The sequence below is a fragment of the Danio rerio genome, chromosome 11 (genome assembly GCF_049306965.1).
Source record: "Danio rerio strain Tuebingen ecotype United States chromosome 11, GRCz12tu, whole genome shotgun sequence".
NCBI lineage: Eukaryota > Metazoa > Chordata > Actinopteri > Cypriniformes > Danionidae > Danio > Danio rerio.
This window is the reverse complement of record NC_133186.1, coordinates 18288160-18305713: the sequence shown is the minus strand read 5'-3', so window position 1 is coordinate 18305713 and position 17554 is coordinate 18288160. Positions and strand designations below refer to the sequence as shown.

Sequence of the window (17554 nt, the reverse complement as noted above, 5' to 3'; positions counted from 1 at the left end):
TTGTAGGTCTGGAAACCAACTGTATCCTTTTTTTTTTTTTTTTCAGGAAACTGAAGTGGAGTTATACAACGAGTTCCCCGAGCCAATTAAACTAGACCGGAACGATAGAGCCAAACCATCAGCAGAGACCTGTAGCTGCTGAGGACCTCCAGGGGGCGCAACATTTCACCCTCAGCCTCTCTGGCCTCGTCTCTGCCTCATTCCCTCCTCCTCACTCTCATTCTCTCTCTTGCGTTCTTTCTTTCACCCCAACCCCCCCTTCCCCCCTTCCCCCAGTTCTTCTTCATCGCCTTCCCACCCTCTACTTGATATAATCACTGGCCTTTGTAGACGAGCAGACTTCCTCTCATTCAGTATCCTACACAGTTCTTATTCACAGCCTTAGACACAACATACACACACATATGCTCAAGAGGCTCAATCTGGCACCAATTTCATACACAAAATCGCCACCTCCCCCACGTTAAAAAAAGTCCTACTCAAACTTTTCACAACACTTGAATGGCTCTTGAGACTTTTTATATGTATGTCACAATGAAATTGGCAAAGTGTGATGTGAACGCTGAAAGATGGAGGTGTATAAGAGCATTAAAGCCGAATGTTGGTACCAGAAATACCGCAACGATCAATTGCTTCTTCATTTTTGCTTGAAATCGAAAGCCAGCCTGGTGTAAAGCATGCTACATTTGCATCTCAATTTCTCGAACCTGAAAACGCTCCTGGGTTTGCGAGGTCCCGACGCACTGGAGGTCTAAACACTGCCCCCGCTGTTACATCTGAGAACTGCAGTCAGTTCATCCAGTGTCCTTAAAATGGAATCATCCTACTTAACCATGTGATGGGAAACTTAGATATTATATTACAATTCATACTATTATGACAATTAGTATTTCGATATTTGTTTTATCTTTAATCCTCATGTCGGCATGACGAATCACCGCGAGTCTGCCATGAGTAAGTAGTGGCGTAGGCCATTTCTTGATGTTTGTTTTTTTTGTTTCTTTCATATCTTGCCCGGACTCTATCAGTACCTCAGGACGGTAGAGGACTTAAGTGCTCAGTATCACTCGGATATTTTCCTGTCTGTTTGTTCATTATTATTGTAATTATTATTATTATTATTATTATCTGTGTCGCATTATATACAAATACACACAACTAGACAACATTGGGGAAAACTGAATTGTTCATGACATTTAATGAAACAAAATGCACAGCATATACATTGTTCAAGATAAATGTATTTCAAAGTAATAATGGAAATAAAATTAAATTGTTGAATAATTCCGTTGTGTGCTGTGTGTTTGTAAACGTGAAATAAACCAATAAAATTGATGAATGTGAATTTTATTTGCATCTTATATAAAATCGTGAAAACAGAACCATGTCAAAAGTGCTTACCTTGTTTACCAGATACATTTAACCATTGAGAAGAGATATAACATCTATTGTATTGCAAGAAACTTTAACTAAGTGTTTAAGTCCTTGGTTTCTTACTAGAACTCGTTCCCATCAGCCATTGCTGTAGAGGGCCAGTCGGCTTGTTCTGCTTCTCTGCTGCAGGCTTTTCTTCAGGTCCTTTATCTGAAGTATCTTCATCAGGACTCTTCCTCTTAGTTGGCGAAGCTGTTTTCAGCCAGCTCATCATCATTTTACTGCTGGCTGTGGGTTTAGTGCTCTGGACATGACAGAAGGCTGAAGTCAGTATTTGTACGAATTAATGAAATAAATTTGATTAAACTATTAGTATGACCATATTTTAACCGTCACCCACAGAAGAAAAAAATAGTAGATTTTAATAATAAAAAACAACAACGTGCAACTGAAAAGCCAGCCTTAAATTGATTTGTTTTCATAGGATTGGTATGTTTACGTTAGATTAACAACAAAGCAATAGCGTCAGCTGCAGCAGTGGTGGTATGAGTGGCGGTCTCCATAGTTAAACCAAGAATACATAGATATATACACTAGATGTCGCCTGGCCTATTGTTGTCTATTGGACTGAATGCGTCAATAGCGCCACCATCTTGCTACAGGGTAGCGCTCCTTTGAAATCAATGCGGGACCAAGGAACAGTGGAGAACTGTGGCCATGCAAAGCCAGGGATATACACATAAACACATATATCTGTGATCGGGAGTTTTCCTGGATGTAAGTATGTAATTTTTTTTTCTAATTACGAAAATTAGAATTTTACATAACTTTTCTACATTGATGGATCAGTGACCGCACGGGCATTCCTGACAAAAAGCTTGTGTTTGTGTGTACAGAAATGTACTATTCACCCTCCCTGTTAAATTTAATCTAATCATGTCCTGAAACACACCTCCTCTCCTGCTTTCACTTCTCATACTGACGGAGAGAGCGATTCGTTTGTGAATGAATCACCCGAACGATAAACGTTACCTGATTAGCACAAAAGTTCTGAACATACAAAAACAGAAAAAAACATAATATTACATATGAAATGTTCTGCCTTTGTGCTTTGTTTTCTTTGTTTGCTCGTTACTTCACCCGTAGACAGCGCTAAAGTACCTCATCTTCACGTAATAACACTGTCTTGACTAGTGCGGTTGAATGACATTTGTCCTGGGAGCACTGTACCAATGTGGCGGCGCTATTGACGCATGCTCAGGGTCCCTATGCGATATCTAGTGTATATATCTATGCCAAGAATAGACTTGTGCTAAAAACATTGTGTCCACCAGTCTCTTTAGTTGAGGTTAATATTAAATTAAACAAATTAATAAAAGACTATAAAACGATATGGTTGTTAGACTGTTACACTTTTTTTGTTATCAATATGCTCATGTTTATATAGGCATATTGTGTGTGCAACGTTTGTATATTTATAACCACCTCGGCTGAATTTGGGGGTCGCAAGTCACTGGCATTGTTATTTCAGGGGTCGCAGGCTGAAAAGTTTAGGAACCCCTGCTCTACAGTATGCTATTATTTCATTTTTACAGCTCTAGATTACGTTGAAGAGCATTATTTCATTTATATTTTAACTCATCAGACACTGTACTTTAACTTAATGTTATTAAATCACTTTTTAAAATTTAATTGGACAGACTTTCATCTTTGACCAATATATCTTTTAAAACTTTGAGGACAAATTAAAGTGATTTATAAAGTGCTGCTATTCTAAAATAGACAAGTGTTTCACCTTCTTGATCGTGGGGTCCACAGGCTGCAGACATTCTGGAGAGTTATTGCGCGAATTGTTGACCAATGAGGAGACGGGGTGAAAGGTCAGACAAGACTTCGGTTGGAGCAATTTTATAGCTTCCAGTGACTTCACTTCTCCGAAATCCAACCACCGTCTTACCTCATCCTCTCCATCCAGAACTGCCGGCATCCTGTTACAAAACGCATCAAGTCAAGACTCAAGGATAGTCCGCTGTTTCAACATAAGAAAAACTCCATGAGACATCATGTTTATGTGCTCCACCTGTCATGGATGCTCTGAAGGTTTGGAGAAGCGTCTACGGTAATGACTGTGTAAGTGTACAGAGTCTCTCCACCACAAGGAGGAGTCCAGGAGTCAAACAGCCCTGCTATTGTAAGCAGACGCCACCCAGTCCAGTCACTGGTGTCTAGATCACTCTGTGGACAAGAGAAGGAAAAAATTATTTAACAAAAGTGACAGTAATTACTTTCATAATGGTAATTCTCTTTCAAATAAAAGTGCTGTTTGATTCTCGACTCCTAATTACAGAGTCGGTGGAATCGACTCCATTTACTTTCACTTAAAATAGCGCAAGAATTAAACATGCTTTATCATATCGCACTTAATACAAGCGGTTCTCCTCTGGTCAGACAAAATCAGCAGTTTACATCATCTGCTGTCAAAATAAAATCGAAATAGAAAATAAAATTGTCCAGTTTAGATCATTTAGAAAATGACATTGCTATATTGGTGTTAGTAAAGTAAAAAAAAATTCATTTATTATCAAAATATTTAATGGAAAGATGTGTAGCAGTTCATTAACAAATAAAATACACCCCAATTGAGTCTTAATGTTTGAATAAAAATCATTAATATCTTTTTAATATAAATGTTTGATACTACAGTATTTAATTTCTGTATTTTTTTTAAGCAACAGACTCTCCAACCGATTAATAAACAATATAGCTTGATTTTCAATTTGATTTAATAACCGATTAAATATTAAACCCCCTGCATGAAATGTTTAACTTAAATAATTAATAACAAACAGCATGATAGACTGTGACTCAAAGCATATCACTTTGCTCTTGCTCTCAAAAATTAGATTTTTTAAAGTGCACTTTTAAATTACTTTACTTTGAAATATCACTATTTGTTTTGTGCAAATTGTTCAATGACATTAAATAAAAGGGTGTTAATGGGACAGCATTTGCCCGAAGAAAAGGAGTGAGTCAAACCTGTTTTTGAACAGCCTTGGCTATTTAAAAATCCTTTTTGAAACGTTTGTTATAAATCTTAATTTTAATGTATGTAATTTGTAGTCATCTACAAAATAAACAAAAAGAATAGCCTAAATATTAGAGGTAAAATTAAGTATGTCCAAAAAGTAAAACAAAAACAGGACAACATGTATTGTCAGATTTTGTCAAAGAATAATTCTTGGGTACTTTTCTCATTACGATTAGTATTTTTTAATTAATTAATTTCTTTATTTATTTGTGAAATAAGCATAGGTTATAAATTTTACTTGAGCATATAGCAGCAACCAATAGCATAACTTCGTAATTTTACCTGCAGTGCTTATGTAAGACATCAACCTGCTCCAAATTGACACAGATATGCTATATTTCATTTATAACACCGCAAATTTGACATCGAAGGCAAATCATTTATAAGACCAAATTTCTAAAAGATGTGTTTTATAAGACATGAGTAGGTAACTACTCAAGTCCTGGTCACGAAATTTAAAAGCATAAACCGTGTGAACACGCATTCAAAGCAGGCACCTTCAATGTTCATCGAGCTCAAGAATGAGCATTACAACTGTAGCATGTATCCGCTTCATTCAGAAGGCTTTAAAAAAACAGATTCAACTCTGGGAGTCGATTCCTAGGTCCATTGAGAGACAAGACTCCCCATCCCTTATTTTTTGTCATTTTTCTTATTGCGCTACAAGCTGGTCCCACATGAACATTACAACATTAAAACCATTGTATATTATCTATAAACAAACTGTAATCATTTTAGCCAAAAACCCAAGGAGCTATCATTACTGTAACTGTATTGAGCAGCATAAATGACTAATATTCGACAGTTTCTTATTTTATGCTGATATATGTTAAATGTATAAAATCATTAATGATCTTGCATCACCACCTCTCAAACAATGTGCGATTGTCAGCAAGGACAATATAAGACAGACTAGGTCATCGGTTAGAGGTGATTGTTCAGTTAGACTCTTGTTCAGTAAGAACTGTTTCTGGACAATCAGTTTTTACAGTCAGAGCAGCAGAAAGACGAAATAGAATACCAATGCATATAAGAGAGAGTACCACTTTTAATCATTTTTTAAACTATCCTTAAAGTTTGGCTTAAAAATCTCAAATGCCACCACTGATTTGATTTCTTTTTATTGATTATGATGCATTTTTTTTATTTTTTAATATTGTTAAACTTGTTACAACTCCCTGTCCAGGGACTACAGATGTAAATGAACTTTATAGCTAACTTTGGGACAACATGTCTTGTTGTACATTGTCCCTGTATAATAAATAAATGAATTTGGAATAACGACTGAAGAAAATTCACCTTTTACATAGGACTGCATGATTAATCGAAAAAAGACACACAATCTTAATTCAGCTTTTCTACATTTCAGCAAATTATATTTTTAAGGTCAGAGAGAAGCAAGGCAGTCACACAAGTCTTCACAACAACATTGACACCTTCAAATGGCGTTAAAAGTGGCACATAAGGAATAATTTACCCAAAAATGTCATTTCTGTCTTCATGTAATGATGCCTAAAGCGAGCGAGCCAGCCAAGGCCAGTCGCGTTTTCACTGTCACTTCCACGGCCTAATCGGGCCAAAGTGGGGCTTTCTCAGGGCCAGCTGCCGGCCTTTTTCGGCACGCTGAATACCTTGGGCCAAAGAAGGCCAACTGGGGCTTCGGGGCGGAGTGAAAGGAGAGGCGGGCACAGTTTTCTGATCGCACACATATATGCGCCGCCCAAACAAATAGACAAATGAGGGAAAGAAAACATCTAGCCATATAGGCTGGGGTCTTTTGCTTATGATCGCCCTTATGTTTCTCTTTTAATTAGGCTGTTGCATAAAATGATAAAGTTTTAATTTATAAGTGACATTCTTTTGCTGCATCCTCCTTGATGTTTTAATAACGCATAATAATCTTTACACCATATTAAAGACAAAGCAGACAATAAAGGTTGTCGAGAGATTTGTCAAGTTTAAAAGTTGTGTTTGTGTGCATTTTCCCCGTACGTGAATGTGAGACCGAAAAGAGTGCTCCCTTCAGCTCTGTTCCCTTCGGCTTTTTACTTTTTTTATTTATTTTGAAGATAATACACAATTTGAATACAACAGTACGACATTAAACTTTACAAAGTACGTGTCCACTTTTGCAGGCTTTTGCAGGTTTAAAATATTATTTATAAAGTATTTGGATACGATGATATTAATCAAATCATGCTAACAGAGCATTTTTGGGTGAGTGAAAGCAGAAACTATAGGCAACCTTTTTTTCTGTCATCCAGTCCTGCACGCGCAGCGCCAATTTAGAAACACATCGGGGAAAACTGCAAACACAAACTGTGTTCTGTGTCCTCAAACAACTGTTTGTTTTTATATGACGTGGTAAAATTTAAAAAGAAATTTTAAATACATGTAGGCCTAGAGTTTTAGTAGTGAAAAGCTGCTAAGCGCAACGAAGTATAGACTATATTTTATTACTTGCTCTTATGTGCTGAAATACTTAACACTTTCCTGTACTTAAAGATCACAGAATAATATGCAACAGCTTTAAATAAAGGGGAATCACCTAATATTAAGTGTCATATAGCCTAGGGAAAAATCTGTTTCAGGTCTCTCCTGAGCATGTGAGCTGGATGTTTGACAGCGTCTATCTAGACGAGGATGTTATAAAATACATTTTCTTATTATTAACGGAGAATTTCTGTGGTGTTATATTATGGATGGTGCGCTCACTGTGCTGGGTCCCTCTGTTTGTGGCGAGACCACTCGATACACAATGCCAACAGTCAGTCGGTGAGTATGAGAACACACAGGCCTGTGCATATAGACATATAATGTACTGCTGTACAGTAACATGTTGTTTGTTTGTTTCGGTTGTCTTCATTTTAATGATTATGTGATGATGCTATGGTGTTCTTCATCTGCCTGATTCCCGTTGAAGTGGGCGGGTTGTGTGACATTTGATTCGGGGGTCATTCTGGGGGTGGGGTTTGCGTGACGCGCTGCGAACTACTAGCCCGACAGTGGAAACGCGACATGATTTCGGCCTCACTGCTCAACCTCCCGGGCGATTGGCCCGGCCTGGCCCGATAATAGCCCTGGCTCACACTGGCCCGACAGTGAAAATACGGCTAGTTAAACCACTGATTATAAATGGAATGTTTTGGCAATGTTTTTGGTTACTTTTAAGTACTTTGAGCATCTCTAGGAGGATGCTGAGACAGCTGTCTGATTTCATCTAAAGCAAGTTCATTTGTTTATTTGTTCTGAAGATGAATGAAGGTCTCATGGGTTTAGAATGAAATGAAGATGAGTAACATTCTGTCATTTTTGGGTGAACCAACCCTTTAAATGAACTTCTTATGACTGTCAAACTTTGGTTTACCTCTCCTTGGTCCAATTCTAGGTCACTTTTTAGTTCCTGTGTACTTTGTGGACTGGGTACTTGTCCTCCTTGGCTTTGTGGAAAGTAAATGAAGAAAGGTTGTTTGTCCTTCTCCTGCCGCCTCCATTCGTAGAAGCCGTCAGCCAGAATAACGCAGCGCTGACCTTTCAGAAGAGGATCCTGTGAAATACAGCACAAGTTTATTCTTATCTTTAGAGGTATTATACTTGATAAATAATAGAGTCTAACTATGCCCATAGACGGCATGGTGGCTCAGTGATTAGCGCTGTCGCCTTACAGCAAGAAGGTTGCTGGTTCGATTCCTGGCTGAACCAGATGGCATTTCTGTGTGGAGTTTGCATGTTTCCTCTGAGTGCTCCAGTTTCCCCCCACAGTCCAAAGATGTGCTTTAGGTCTATGGAATAAACTAAATTGTGTATCCGTAGTGTATAAAATTGTGTGTGTGAATGAGTGTGTATGAGTGTTTCCCAGTACTGAGTTGCAGCTGCAAGGGCATCTGCTGGGTAAAACATTTGCTGGGATAGTTGGTGGTTCATTCCGCTGTGGCGACCTCTAAAATAAAAACTAAGCCAAAGGAAAATGAATGAATAAACTATGCAAATCTATTTTTCAAAGTTGTTCCTGAAGTGTTTTATTTTTCCTACAGCAATAATTGGGAAAAAAGTGTTTGTTAAAAAGAGTCATACTTTTCATCTAAACAACTAGTGGTCAATGACATTACAAATTTTTATTTAAAGCAAATAAATGTATTTGACAGTCCCCCCCACCCCTCAAAAAACATACAACACTACTACTACTGCTTAGAAAGGATAGTTCACTCAAAAATGAAAATGACCTCATTATTCATTCTCCCTCTGGTTTTAAAGAGTTTCTTTCTTCTGCTGAACACAAAAGAACATATTTTGAAGAATGGTGGCTGCACCTATTGACATTATTAGCAGAAATAAAAAAAATATGGAATTACTATACGCCACCTATCAGTATTTGTAAAAAAAAATAAAAAATCTTCCTTTGTGTTCAACAAAAGAACAAAAAAAATAGTTTTTGAGTAAATATAGTAGAATAGTTTGAGTAAATGATGACAGAATTGTCATTTTTGTCATCTATTTAACAACTTTAATTATATATCACAATCCTGTAAATGACTTAAGTGAATTAGGATGGAATTTAAACTATTGGCCTGTGCTATGTGTTTACAACAAACGTTTTCCTCTGGACGGAGTCTAGAGCAGTTACCACAAGAACAGCAGATTTTAGATTACAACAGTCCAAATTTTCAGTGCAGTGCAGTATTTGTGGCAGGTACAATGGTGTACAGTTGGGAATAATAACTATCATTTCTTCAATATTCAGAGACAGGGGCATCTTCACTTTCTCCTGCATTCACAAGCATGTTTGTGTTGAAAGGTTAAAACTGATAAGGCAGTGGACCTGCACTGTCATCAACCAGATAATGTGACTAAGGGGAATCTGGTGGAGAGAAATCCTCTACCTCCACACAGCTCTCAGATCTACTGTAAACGCTGCTCTCCGGATCACTGTCTATCTCCGCTGCGTCTGTGTTTGGGTTGCCGGTGTGCAAATTAGCTTTTTTAGCTTTATTCACATAATGAAACCTCCTTCTTTCATGCAAATTTCACCACTCGACAGCTGGACTCACCCACTTTGCCGGCTTTTTTTCAAACTAGAGGTGTAAAAACACCCTGCTAAGATAGGGTGGGTTTCAAGGCCGCGTTTACACTAGTGCGTTTTAGTTTTAAAACGGCGTTTTAGAATGAAAACGATCCGCGTCCACACTTCCATTTTATCCAGCATTGTTCAACAGTAATTAATATATATATATCAGTTGTGTGTGTATATAAGTAGAAATAATGAACATTGACAGCTGTCACAAACACACATACAATTTATTAACAAGCTTGTATCACTGTAGGTCTATTTTAAAGGGTTTATATCTAAGCTTACACTCACCGGCCACTTTATTAGGTACACCTGCCCAATGTAGACATGGTCAAGACAATCTGCTGCAGTTCAAACTGAGCATCAGAATAGGGAAGAAAGGGGATTTTTAGGTGACTTTGAATGTGGCATGGTTGTTGGTGCCAGACGGGCTGGCCTGAGTATTTCAGAAAATGCTAATTTACTGGGATTTTCACACACAACCATCTCTAAGGTTTACAGAGAATGATCCGAAAAAGAGAAAATATCCAGTGAGTGGCAGTTCTGTGGGAGCAAATGCCTTGTTCATGCCAGAGATTAGAGGTGAATGGACAGAGTTGTTCCAGCTGATAGAAAGGCAACAGTAACTTAAATAACCACTCGTTACAACCGAGGTATGCAGAAAAGCATCTCTAAATGCACAGCACATTCAACCTTGAGGCAGATGGGCTGCAGCAGCAGAAGACCACACCAGGTGCCACCCCTGTCAGCTAAGAACAGGAAACTGAGGCTACAATTCACACAGGCTCACCAAAATTGGACAATAGAAGATTGGAAAAATGTTGCCTGGTCTGACAAGTCTCAATTTCTGCTGCGACATTCGGATGGTAGGGTCCGAATTGTGCCGTGAACAACATTCATCCTGCCTTGTATCAACGATTCAGGCTGCTGGTGGTTGTGTAATGGAGTGGGGGATATTTTTGTGGCTTGCTTTGGGCCCATTAGTACCAATTATGAGCATCGTGTCAACGCCACAGCCTGCCTGTTGTGTGAACAGCTTGTAACTTGGAAAAAAAATAGTTTGCTTTGAATTATTTATGGGCGACGCGATGGCGCAGTAGGTAGTGCTGTCGCCTCACAGCAAGAAGGTTACTGGTTCGAGCCTCGACTAGGTCAATTGGCATTTCTGTATGGAGTTTGTATGTTCTCCCCGTGTTCGCGTGAGTTTCCTCTAGGTGCTCCGGTTTCCCCCACAAGTTTAAAGACATGTGGTATAGATGAATTGGCTGTAGTGTGTGTGAATCAGAGCGCATGGATGTTTCCCAGTGATCAATAGCAGCTGAAAGGGCATCCGCTGCGTAGAACATATGCTGGATAAGTTGGTGGTTCATTTCGCTGTGGTGACCCCAGATTAATAAAGGGACTAAGCCGAAAAGAAAATGAATGAATGAATTATTTATGGATGTTTTTGCCAGGAAAATTAAGTCTATTTTCCTTCCTATGACGATTAAAAAAATTAATGTTTACAATAAAACAATGCTGTTCTGTACTGTAATGTCAATGTTCAATGTAAAGAAAGGGATACATTTTAGACCAATGAGATTTTACTGTGGGTGGGGTTAAACATTTTATAGCTTATGTATAATGATTGAGGATCAACTCTTAGGCCCCGTTTACACTGGTGCGTTTTAGGGTGCTTTCACACCTACACTTTTGTTTCGGACGTATCTCGTTTGCCCAGTTAGCGCGGTTCGTTTGGCATATGTGAACAGGGCAATCGCGCTCTGTTCGGCACCAAAGTAATCGCTCTGAGATCGCTTGAATGAGGTGGTCTCGGCTCGATTGAAACGAACCCTGGAGCGGTTCGATTGCAGTGAGAAAGCGATTCGATCCGAGCGCGGTTATATCACAGTGTTTTATGGATATGTAATAGGCTTACGGCTATATGAAGAGAGAATTATGAGTAGGGCGGGAAGTTTCGCGAGTCTCCGGATGCCCACAAATGAGTGATGATCTCCCGGTAATCGCGCGTCTCCCTCCCGGTCCTCAAATAGGCATTGTCGCGCACCGTTCTCACCCCTCCCCACCGCGTCTCTCCTCAGACACGTCGCGCGCGCTTGCACCCTGTCAATCACCACCAAACCACCACCTCTCCTGACAGTTTAGCGGGACGCTGCAAAATAAACCCTGACACCAATGTAAGGAGAGTTTACTCGCACGTGACTTGTTTTAGCTCTATTGGTCCGATTAGAAACTTTGCAGTGTGAAAGCGAACCACTCCAAGAGCAAAGAGTAACAATGTAACATTTGTAATCTCTGTTTTGGAACAACTGAATCGATTCACAGGTGTGAAAAGCAACGGCGTTTTAGAATGAAAACGAAAAGTTAATAATTAATGTAACCACGTACACTCTGTATATTGACTGATTGTTTGCCTGCATTTCCTATAAAGTATAAACTTATTGTATTTTATACTTTTATAATGGCCATTATTGATTATTAAAACTGATATTTAGCAAAAGAGAGGATATGTTTCGTATTTTCAATGAGAATGTAAGAAGGCAGTAATGTTATAAGCTACGTTTTGTTATAAATATGCATACAGTGAAGATGACAATCATATAAATATGCAGCGCGACACCTCAACATTTCTCTTTGCAATGTCTCTGTTTTCCCCCATCCACACTGATACGGAGCAGCAGCCTTTTAGAATGAAAATGTTTAAAACTAAAATGTATTTGTGTAAACGGGGCCTTACATACCTTGTAAGACTTCTTTTCAAGAAGGCTTTCACTGCGACAGTTAGAGGTGTTATACTGCATCTTATTGGGGTCGTTCTCTTTGAACCAGGCTGGGACGAGACCCCAGCGCATCGCTGCCAGCACACACTCATCTACAGGAGCATCCTGCAGAAAGAGGCAGATTAAAAAGCTGTTCTTGAGAGAGAATGAATACTGTGCATATGAGCCATTCAACTACAGGCACTTTTAGTCTTGTGAAGTTGAGTAATAAAAAAACTTGTTCAAAATTAACGTAACATTGCCTCATAAGTTTAAACAATTCGTCTAGTTTTAAATTCCACCACATCTCAATACACAGCTTTATGGCAGTCAAACATTGTCTAAGATCATTTTCGTATCTAGTTTAACCAATCTTTCCACAATATATATAATAATTATACATTTGTCAGTGAAATAAATGCGTATGCTGAATTGTACACCTGTCACACTCTAAAATTTTATATTAACTTGGTTAAGAGCTTATTAGGAAATAAATAAACTGATTTTTTATATTAAATAGAGCATGAAGAAACCATAGTTATAGAAACCACCTAAATAATCTTTCACAGAAACTTTTTAAAGCAACATTACAGTGTTGTGGTGGAAATGAGACTGATACTGTGCAACAGCTATATTTTATATAAAAAATGATATTAATAATAATCTCACATTAATAACTATAAATTATTACCAGTGCTTCATTAAGATACATTAATAGTTATCAGATAAATAATATTTTAATATGTTAATATGTTATTTTCATTGTTGAAGTTTAGTACTCTGGGTGTGCGGCAATGTGAAAACTTAAAGTAGGTTGAATAATACGAAAAATATACAATAGAAAGGTAGTAAAATTATTAAGTAGGTTTTATTGTTAGTTTGACAAAAAAAAAAGAAATTTGATCAAAATGATATATATTTTTGGAAATATGATCAAAGGACATAAAAGTGCCCGTAGTTGAAGAATTACCCATATGTGTTACAGCAATGGCATGCCTTGTTGAAGTGTCTGTTGGACAGAAGTACAGGACTGAAGGACTGAGGACTCTTGTTGTATGAGGGACAGTATTTTTCAGAGTCTCCATCCTTCCAGCGGGGTGGGCGTCGTTGTCCTGTTCGGTCTCGATAATGAGATGCACGACTAAGCTCATGTGGTGCAAGTGTGCAAGCCGTTCTTCCACACATCCTGGTGTGACAAACCTGTGTGACCAAACACAAGGTTTAAACTAGTTAAACAACAACTAAAAAAAATAAACAGTTTATTTAAATAGTAAATAAATAATTGAAATGCAAATGTAAAAAAAAAAAAAAAAAAAGTGTTGGCATGATGATGTTTAAATTGTTTACTTTTTAAATATGGACATTCTACAAATTTAAACTTAATTTTGTTTGTTAAGATAAAAAGGACACTATAATCAATTCATAATTTAAATATAAAATATAAATATTTAAATATAAAATATTAAATATAGTTTGCATGTTCTCCCTGCGTTTGCGTGGGTTTCCTCCTGGTGCTCCGGTTTCCTCCACAGTCCAAAGACATGCGGTACAGGTGAATTGGGTAGGCTAAAATTGTCCGAAGTGTATGAGTGTGTGTATGAGTGTGTGTGTGAATGGGTGTGTGGATGTTTCCCAGAGATGGGTTGCGGCTGGAAGGGCATCCGTTGTGTAAAAACTTGCTGGATAAGTTGGTGGTTTATTCCGCTGTGGCGACCCCGGATTAATAAAGGGACTAAGCCGACAAGAAAATGAATGGTTTATCTATGTATTTTGTAAATGATTGTTGTTTTTAAAGGAAAATAAAATCCGTTATTTAAACAAACATTTGATTAATCTTTAAGCAATAATCATTTTTAATTAATAATATACATAATAATATCATAACATAATGTTAAATTAGTAAAATGTTAAAAGAGGTAAATAATAAAATAAAAATCCTCAAACAATTAAATGTTTTTTATTAAAAAAACAAACAAAAAAACTTATTAAAACAAATTAAAATACCTTCAAAAACATTAAAATAATGAATAAAATAAATATTTTTTTATATAAAAATATTTCAAAATTAAACGAAAACTAACTACTGCAGATTAGAATAAACAAAACTAGTAAAAATAAACAAATATACAAATCAGATTATAATGTATAAAGAAAATAATCAAATCAATAAATGCTGTACTTTTGCTTGTGCTGTATATTTTAAAATTAAGTTAACATTTCAGGCCCATTTCTAGCATTTTTTTCAACAATGTAAATTTATTCTTCATACACATTTTAGATGCCTTTTGCATTTTACAATGGAGGTATATTTGGGGATTCGTATCATCTAGAATTTTATTTTAAAATATTTCTTTACTTATCTATTTATTTTTTGGTACAACATTTTAACAGTACAAAAATATACATGCTAGGAGATAAGTATAAATCCAATACAAATATACAGAATGTACATATGTAATAATCAAATAAATACATTGTAGAATTCACAAAGTGTGTAGAGCTTTCTTATTTAAAGAGTCTCTAATACTACTATTATACAAGCATAATTCAGTGATCAATACCTTAAAATTTGGTTTCTTATTGGCAAATTTACATTTATGAATGTGAAATTTAGTTAATTTAATAAGTTAATTAACTAAATAAAAACTATTTTCCTTTTGACTACGGTACATAGTAAAACCAAAAAGTACATTTCCTACAACAATAAAAGGGGTTTAGAACACTGAAAATTGTTATTAATAAATGTTTGCAAAAAATCGTTCCTTTTTTTTTTTTTTTTTGCAAAAAAACAGTTGACAAGTTTGTAGCAATATTTGTTTACAATGCAGAATATGAATTACATTGTCAATGAAAAAGAGATACGAGAGAGAAAGACAGAAAAAAAAAGAATAAAGAACATGATATAAACTTGAGGGTAAGACATTTAAGAATCAAGAACAGTACATAAATTAAAGTCATTACAAAATGAAATAGTTCTGTTTGCTTTCTTATTTTTAGATAATGAAATTAATTGTATATAATGACTAAATTCTTGCAAAAACACAGGAAAATATGGTTTAGTATTAGTAAATTTGTGGATATGGAATTTACAAAGAAAATAAATTAAATTTATAACAAAACAAGCATTTCTCTTAGTAGGGGCAGATTCATAATAACCAAAAATAATTTCTTTAAAAGTAACAGAAAACATCTTGTTGTATATTATCATTAATAAATAATCCAATATGTTTCCAAAATTGTACAGCATAATTACACTCCCAAAATAAATGAAAAACAGTTTCAGTATGAAATTGACAAAATGAACATTTTACATCAATATTAGAATTAAACTTTTTCAAAAATTGTTTTATAGGATAAAATTTGTTGATCAATTTAAAAGACACCTCTTTGACTTTGTTGGTGAGAAAATATTTTTGTTGCAAAGACCATATTTTTTCCCATATCAAATCTCTATAGATATTATTCCAATAAGAGATTACAGGGGACAATGTAGCAACTTTTTCAATAAAAAGAGATCTAATTTTGTAATTTCTATCTTTTTTGTTTGAAAAACAAATTTTACCCACAAATATTTTTGTCGGATCAGAAAGGGACACTTTTTTAGGAGTGAGATGAATGCTACTTTTAAAGAGCATAGTAATTCCTGATGTTATAGCTCCCATAACAATGGCGAAATTTTTTGGACTTACTGGTATGTTATACGCGGAAATAAATTCAAAGTAATTCATTAAAAAACCTCTGTTGTTAAATAACTGACTAACTAAAAGCAAACCATTGTTAAACCAATCACTGAAAAACAAAGATTTATTTTATATAAAATATTTTGGTTATTCCAAATAGAAAATGTGTGTGGAGTAAAATTATGTTTATAAATTAAAGTCCAGGCCAGAAGTACTTGTTGATGGAAATTTGAAAGTTTCACAGGAATTTTGGTTATATTATAATTACACATCAATAAGAACTTAATGCCTCCAACAACAGAAAATACCTGTTTTGGGAAAATATTCCAAATTGAGTCTTCTTTATGTAGATACTGGTTAAGCCAATTAATTTTGAAAGTATAATTTGAAGAGCAGAAATCAATACAGTTAAGACCTCCTTTATTATACGAATTTATTATAACAGTCTTTTTCATATAGTGGCATTTATTTTTCCAGACAAAGTCTGTTAAAGTTTTATCAATTAGTTTGCATGTAGGCTTATCTACGTACAGAGATTGAGCTGCATAAGAAAGACGAGACAGGCCCTCTGCTTTGGTGAGCAAAATTCTTCCTTTAATAGACAGATCTCTTTGAAGCCAACTATTCAATTTTCTTTTAGTTTTTGCAACAACTGGATTAAAGTTAGCATCACATCTATCTTTATCGTTAGTTATATTTATGCCAAGGTAAGATACTGAGTTTTTAACAGCTACTCCACAAATTGAGGAAACACCACAATTTTTAATGGGAAGTAATTCACATTTATTTAAATTAAGATTTAAACCAGATGCATTGGAAAATGTTTGTAGAGTATTTAATGCAGCGTAATCAAACCTTGGCATAAAGTGGGTGGGAGAAAAGAGTTATCTGTACTTTCCTTATAAACACTTAACGAAATCTAAAAAAATAAGAATTCTTTGCAAAAAATCGTTCCTTTATGAGATCTGTTCAGTATTTTTACGTCATTACGTAAAACGTCATGGCGTGGTTTCGCGCCATGGCGCCAGAAAACCAGAGTATGATGTGGTCTCAGCAATGAAAGTTTATTCCTTTTCTTCATATTCTAGTTATTATTATTAGCTCATCCAACGATTCTTGCCTCATAACAGCCACTTCATTAAGAAGATCCGACATAAAAGAACCGTTATTTCACGAAGCAGTAGATGCAACTTAAGTTCTGCACGTTAAAACTCCAGCAACATATTTTTTCCTTCACTCTAAAACGTGTTTAAGTGCATGTGAATGAGTTTACTTAAAAATCGACACCTCAAAAGTCGCTTCTACTGAACTGCTAACGTTAACATGCAAAGGTTTGTGCACAGCGGTCAGGTTTGGCACCTTCAGCAACTGGCAAACACATACAGATGCACTGACTAATCACACACTATAAATTTAAGACTGTAATATAAATTAAATTCTCACCAGTCACGAACTACTCCTAATTTTGAGGTTAAATTCGAATGATCATCAGAGAGCAACGATTGTGGTGTTCACTGCAAGAATGTCAACACAAAATGGCGCCCTCTGTACGCACAACCTGATATAACTCTACAAACCACTGCTT

General features: G+C 36.0%; 2 protein-coding genes across 2 annotated transcripts in view; one reads left to right on the top strand and one right to left on the bottom strand.

Moving 5' to 3' along the window:
- Positions 1-1284, top strand: part of rab7a (RAB7a, member RAS oncogene family) — a 39343-nt gene extending 38059 nt beyond the window's left edge. The window contains 1 exon segment of the mRNA NM_200928.1: positions 47-1284. Coding sequence (NP_957222.1) covers positions 47-142 — 96 coding nt within the window. The 3' untranslated portion in view covers positions 143-1284.
- On the bottom strand, positions 1183-17505 carry hmces (5-hydroxymethylcytosine binding, ES cell specific). The gene is given in 7 exon segments (NM_001099418.1): positions 1183-1678; positions 3170-3362; positions 3455-3609; positions 7830-8009; positions 12272-12415; positions 13286-13489; positions 17413-17505. Coding segments are annotated over 6 exon segments (1062 nt in total). The 5' UTR covers positions 13475-13489; positions 17413-17505; the 3' UTR covers positions 1183-1477.
- Between the last annotated feature and the right edge of the window lie 49 nt (positions 17506-17554).